The sequence below is a fragment of the Eptatretus burgeri genome, chromosome 15 (genome assembly GCF_056783735.1).
Source record: "Eptatretus burgeri isolate ZD-2024b chromosome 15, Ebu_testis_v1, whole genome shotgun sequence".
In the NCBI taxonomy this organism is placed as follows: Eukaryota; Metazoa; Chordata; class Myxini; order Myxiniformes; family Myxinidae; genus Eptatretus; species Eptatretus burgeri.
The window spans coordinates 26,449,966-26,456,435 of record NC_140975.1 but is presented as its reverse complement, the minus strand read 5'-3'; the positions used below and the strand labels follow the sequence as shown (position 1 = coordinate 26,456,435).

Here is a 6,470-nt window from a genome sequence, read left to right as displayed (position 1 = left end):
TGTGTGCGATATGCCCCCCCCCCAAGATTTCCGCAGGGGGCTCAAGGTCTACCAGCAGCCCCCTTCTGGTAAAACTACCAAAATCAAAAATCACTGCTCACCTTCACTCTTTCATTCCTCTTTTTCCCCACCTTTGGAACAAACTCCCACACTCTCTTCAATCCCACTCTTCCCTCCAGGTCTTCAAAACAGTTGTTCACCACCATCTCTTATCTTCCTTCATCCAAAACCATGATCTTTACTACCCCCGCTAATCTGGCCCAAACCCACCTCCTTCAAATTCCCTGCTTTGCTTCCTGAATGTCCCTGTCGTACAAGGACATGAAAGTCCCTGTAGTGTCCATCTTGTTTACCCTGGGTACCCTGCTCCATCCTTCTCCCTTCCACAGATCTCATGTCTCTGTTCCCCATTGTTTTTTCCTTCCCTCTCCCACCCCTCGTCTCCTGCTCCCCTTGTTGTACGTTCTGTGTGTTAGCTCTTATACGAGCCTTGACATTGTATTAAAAAAAAAGGTCTTGACAAGCCGGGCCACTATGCCATTGTCTGTACCATCGACTTTAAAAAGGCCTTTGATTCAACCGACCATATAATAGGTAGTTATTTTTGATCGCTCGCAGACTCTGTGCGACAACGGTGGCAAATCATCACCCCAGATCTATTTGATAATGGTCAATGACTGTGCTTTGTTGTGACAACAGGTGTAAATATATGGATGACCTTATGCACAAGGAGATTGTCCTGACATCACAAGAAGGTGCTCTGCAGACACTCTTGGATGTTCTTTCTGCTGAGAGTCACGACAATTTTATGCAGCCAAAGCCTCAGAAATGTAATGTTCTGCAAGTTATCTTTCTGCATACTGATCCCCCTCCTCATGTAATTTGTATTAATGACATAGCACTTGAGATAGTATCTCTACTCAGCTTTGGCTCCTTGGAGTTACTCATCAATAGCACCTAAAATGGGACTCGCCAGCTCAATGAATGTTATCGCGAGCCTCACGTCATCTATCCATCCTGTGCTCGCTGAAGAGCAATGGCGTCCCCACCGAAGAACTGATTCTGATATACGACACGTACATTTGACCTCTGTTGGAGTTCGCTGTTCCTGCATGGAGCTCTACCCTGACCGTGAAGCAGTCACAAAGCATTCAGTGGGTATAGCGAAGAGCCCTCCGATTTATCACATTTCCTGAGACATCTCATTATGTTGATCTTCTCTGTGCCTATAACCTCCCCTCACGAACAGAAAGAAGAATCACAATTCTAACTCATTTTGGAAAGTCTCTCATCGTGTCCATTAGTCATCAAAACACCCATTTAATCGCCAACACATCACCGGTCTTGATCTTAGAAACTCACATCATCTACATATTCTGAAAACCTGAAACAAAAGATATGAACAATCAAACTGTCCCAAACCTTGTACAGATGTTAAATCAATAGTAAATTATATATTAGCCATGCTCTCATCTGTTCATTGTTATAATGTTCACTCACTAGCTCCCTGTCTATTTGGATTTCCAAATTATTGGAGTACTCCTTGCCTGTTCAGAAGACTTGGTGGTAAACCTTGATTCATCCCGAATACTTTGTGTGAGCATTATTACTCTTTTTGGAGAGACAAGTATGTTTTTACGTAATTATCGATCTATCTATCCGTCTATCTCTCTCTGATTTTATTTGTATTGGTGCATACTATTTGACTGTACTGTCAACATTTCTTTGTTTGACTTGCCATTGTTCTTTGTTGTTGTTTCAATTATGCTTCTGTGTTAGCAATTATATGAGACAGTACTCCTTTGAATCATATTGATTTACACGTAATGATTTCAATCAAGTGCATTTTATATCGTTAATAGCATATCTTTGTAATTATTTATTTTTTCACATTGTAAACTTCACTTTAAAGTCTTTGGACTTTTGTCATGGCTTTGTTTTAATTGAATACAACCGAAATTGATTGCTTGATTGATTGAACAACAAACTTTAAAACAAGCCGAAGCCATTTGGTCTATCATGCCGTGCTGTGTTATTGGTGACAGTTTGACAGTTTATAGCGAGGTAGATATTCAAACCTAGGCGAGACAACTCGAAGGCAAGTGTGCATACCCTCCAGGCTATACTGCCAACTCATTTCTGGGATTGGAAGAAAGTTAATTATTCAGAACATGGAAGCAACATCACAGACCAGTATTACACAGGCCTAATTGCATAATGTAATCAGAGGAAGAGGCAAGCAAAGTCAAAACATGGCAAGCTGTTTCAGCAGGGAGAAGATAAGGTTTACAAGTCCCGTGTTGCCATGGCTACAAACCACCATTCAATATTTGAAATGGTCAATCACCTTCTCCATCTACACTTTATAAGTTTCTATCTTAGATAGTCATTCGATATTGATGTTAAACCCAATTAGAACATACAAAGTGAACTGCACAGAGAAGATTATAGGTAATTAAAAAACGAATACATCACTCATCATTGTCGGCAACTGTTGTTTTTGGGGCAAACACTTATTGATCATCTCGTGCGATTGTATGTAATCGAACAGTGAATAACACAAAATACCAACGTTCTGGGTATAATCCACAAGGAAGATTAGAGTGCAGCTTAGAGGTGTGAGGAAGGTACTTGTACACCAAGGCAAAGACCCACAAATTGACATTCACGAGTACACTTTAGGTTGAAGTCCTCAGGGACACCATCGGGGCATTATCGCCCGTCCAATGATGGGATACGAGATCTTTCAAATTTCTCCAGGAAGACGTTGTTGAGTCGATGGGCCTGCAACACAAACATGATAAAGTCGATATACATGGCCAGATGCTAGATTTCCTTTCGTCTGGTGCAAGTATTTATTTATTTATTTTACTCGAGGCTGGGGAGAGGAGAGTATGGGGTGGGGGGTAGGGGTGGGGGAGGTGTGAAAGATATTCCTCAAGTATTCCATGAAGAAGTGGAAGAAATTACACCACTTTTTGACAGACAGCCATTTAACACTATCTAATACAAGTTAAAAGCCCACCAACGGAACAGACTCTGTGGTGTATTGGTTACAGCGTCCGCTCTGAGTCTGGGAGGTCAGTGGTTCAAACACCAGCCGAATCATACCAAAGATTTAAAAAAGGGTACGTGCTGCATCCTTGCTTGACGTTCAGCATTCAAAAAGGATGTGGCACATATAAACAAAAAAACAACCATTGGTTGGCAACTGTTACACAGGTTTGATGGGCCAAATGGCCCCCTCTTGTGTTTAAGTTCCTTGTAAATGAACTCAACTTACATAATAATATGCTTATTTTTCTCTGATTTTTTTTTTCTCCTCTGAAACTACTTGACCAGGGACACCCATTTTATTATAAAGATCTTTGTCAGAGGAGTTCCGGTTGTACACCGTCTTCAGAAAATATTCACATCCCTTGACTTCTTCACATTTTGTGTTACAGCCTGAATTTAAAATAGATTAAATTCAATTCATTTCTGTCACTGATCAACACATAATTTCCCATAATGTCAAAGTCAGGTCAGGTCAGGTATGGGAGCATGTGCCAGAACAGCGCGTCGCTGCGTCCACTTTCCGCCGGTACTCCAGGGGCCTCCGTCTGGCCATCCCCCAGGCAGATGCCAGGCCCATCCCCATCTCCTTGAGATGATGGTCAACCTGCTGCAACCATGAGGCACGTGGTCGGCCCACTGGCCTCCTCCACTCATGAGACTCCCTCGCTGAGAGAATCTGGTGAGCAGGATCAGCGTCAGGAAAACGAGCCACATGTCCATACAGCCGCAGCTGACGCTCACGGACTATGCAGGTAACAAATCTCATCCGAGTCTCTCTCAGCAACCGCTCGTTGGACACAAAATCCGACCAGCGATAGCCAAGGATTCTCCGAAGAGACCTGGTACCAAAGGAATTAAGTCTCCGTCTCAGATCCTTGGTCAAAGTCCAAGTCTCGCACCCATAGAGCAAGACTGGAAGTACCAAGGACCTGAAGACTCGGACTTTCGTCCTCCCGCACAGGTACCGGCAGCGCCACACCCCATGATCCAGTGAATCCATGACTCCCCAGGCCCGACCCAGACGTCTATTGACCTCCGGCTCACAACCTGCGGAGACATGAATATCACTGCCAAGGTAAGTGAATCTATCCACGACCTCAACATCCTCACCACAAACAGACACAGACAGGACAGCAGCATCCAAGATGTCACCGAAAGCCTGGATCTTTGTTTTGACCCAAGAAATCCGTAATCCCAACGGCTCCGACTCCTCATTCAGCACCTCGAGGGCCCCCAAGAGGATGTCTAAAGTCTCCGCAAAGATGACTGCATCATCTGCAAAATCAAGGTCCGAGATCTTGACATTGCCAAACGATGCACCGCAACTTGATCTCTCCGACATCCTCCCAAAAATCCAGTCCATACAAGTGTTGAAAAGTGTGGGGGCAAGTACACATCCCTGACGAACTCCAGTAACAACTGGAAATAAGTCAGAGGCGGTACCACCACACTTCACAGCACTCTCAGTACCAGAGTAGAGTTCAGACATCAGATCGATCAGTTTCGGTGGCACCCCACGAAGACCAAGAATCCTCCAGAGGACATCCCGATTCACTGAATCGAACGCTTTACAGAGATCAACATAGGCTGCAAGCAGCCCCTGCCGAAACTCTCGTCTGCGTTCAGTGAGGACACGAAGAGCAAGGATACGGTCAATCGTTGACCTCTTTGGTGTAAAGCCTGACTGCTCTGGACGCTGGTGCTCAAGCAGATGGTGGCGAACCCTATCAAGAATTATCCGAGCAAAGACCTTGCCCGGCACTGAGAGCAGCGTCACCCCTCGGTAGTTGTTGCAGTCTTGCCGATCACCCTTCCCTTTCCAGAGAGGGACAACAAGGCCCCTCTTCCAGTCAGTTGGGATGATGCCTGTGTTCCAGGCAGAGCACAAAACTGCATGCAACGACGCGAGTGCAGCATTTCCACCAGCCTTGAGAAGTTCAGCATGGATGCCACAGATCCCTGGAGCTTTGCCCCGTTTCAACTGGTTCACCGCAACCCGTGTTTCCACAAGCGATGGTGGACCACAGTTGATTCGAGGGTCAGCAACAGGGATTGTAACACCCTTGACGTCCAACTCGACAGCTGGGGGATCAGCCTGGTACAACCGCTCAAAGTAACCGGCCCAGCGGGCCTTCACTTCAGACTCCTCTGTCAAGAGCCTACCACTCTCTGCTCGAACTGCAGTGCTCCGAGGGATGGGCTTGGATGAACGTAATGCGCGAATTCCCCTGTAAGCGGGACGAGAATCACCTGTCCACAGGTGATGCTCTACCCCCTCACAGATTCCTCGCACATAGGCCTCCTTGTCCACCCTCAGTGCACGTACAGTTTTACGCCTCAGCTCCCTGAACAGCTCAGCTCTGCCATTCAGCCTGGCCCTGCGACTCTGGTCAATGGTATCCAGTGTCCCTTGAGAGACAAAATTCTTCTTTGCCCTGCGGTGAACTCCAAGGCATCCACCGGCAACATCAAGGACGGTGGTCTTGAAGGTGCTCCACAACTCTTCAGGACCCCCAAAGCACCCAGACCCCCAAGTGTCCACTCAGCCTGTTCGCAAACTCCTCAGCTACTCTCTCATCCCTGAGCTTGGCAACATCCAGCCTAGGCTGGGATGGTACCATTCTCCAGGATTTAAGGTGCAGCTTTAGAGTTGCTACAACAAGCCTGTGGTCAGTATTGAGGAACTGAGCACTCCGGTAGACCCTGCAGTTCTGGATCATCCTCCAACGACCGTCAATGAGGACATGGTCAATCTCCTTTGCCACACCGCCAGCGTTGGAATACCAAGTCCAGCGATGAGCTTGCGGGCGCTGAAACCATGAACCAGCCACCCTAAGTCCATGACTTCTTGCAAAGTCAAGGAACTTAGTGCTATTCTGGTTCATAGTTCCTGACCCATGGGGACCAACACACACCTCATAACCATCCCTATCAGTTCCAGTCGATGCATTGAAATCCCCCAAGACTAGAAGTGTATCTCGTCTGGGGCACTGATCAACCACAGACTCGAGTGTGGCGTAGAATGCATCCTTCACGGTAAGATCACTCGCCTCAGTCGGAGCATAAATAGAGACCAGGGAAATGACACCTAAGGAGTGACGAATCCTTAATCTCATAATACGCTCGTTGACCGGTGTTACCTCAATTATCATTGGGGTCAGCTTATTGGACACAGCTACAGCAACTCCTTGGGTATGGTAACCATCAGAGCGACCAGACCAATAGTAGGTGTAACCACCCACCATTATCTCGCCGCAATCCGGTCTCCGAACCTCAGAGAGAGCTGCAATCCCGATGTCCAAACGCTTGAGCTCAGATGATAACAGAGACAGGTGATCATCCTCTCTTAGGGATAGGACATTCCAGGCACCCACCCGAAGGGACCGCCTCAGGTTAACCCAAGGAGACCGCCG

General features: G+C 46.6%; 1 protein-coding gene across 2 annotated transcripts in view; it reads right to left on the bottom strand.

Moving 5' to 3' along the window:
• Window positions 1-2,196: 2,196 nt before the first annotated feature.
• Window positions 2,197-6,470, bottom strand: part of ERCC1 (ERCC excision repair 1, endonuclease non-catalytic subunit) — a 70,239-nt gene continuing 65,965 nt past the window's right edge. For both annotated transcript variants that reach the window (XM_085856257.1, XM_085856258.1), the window contains exon 9: window positions 2,197-2,784. In XM_085856257.1, coding sequence (XP_085712383.1) covers window positions 2,713-2,784 — 72 coding nt within the window. In that variant the 3' untranslated portion in view covers window positions 2,197-2,712. The remainder of the gene's footprint in view (window positions 2,785-6,470) is intronic.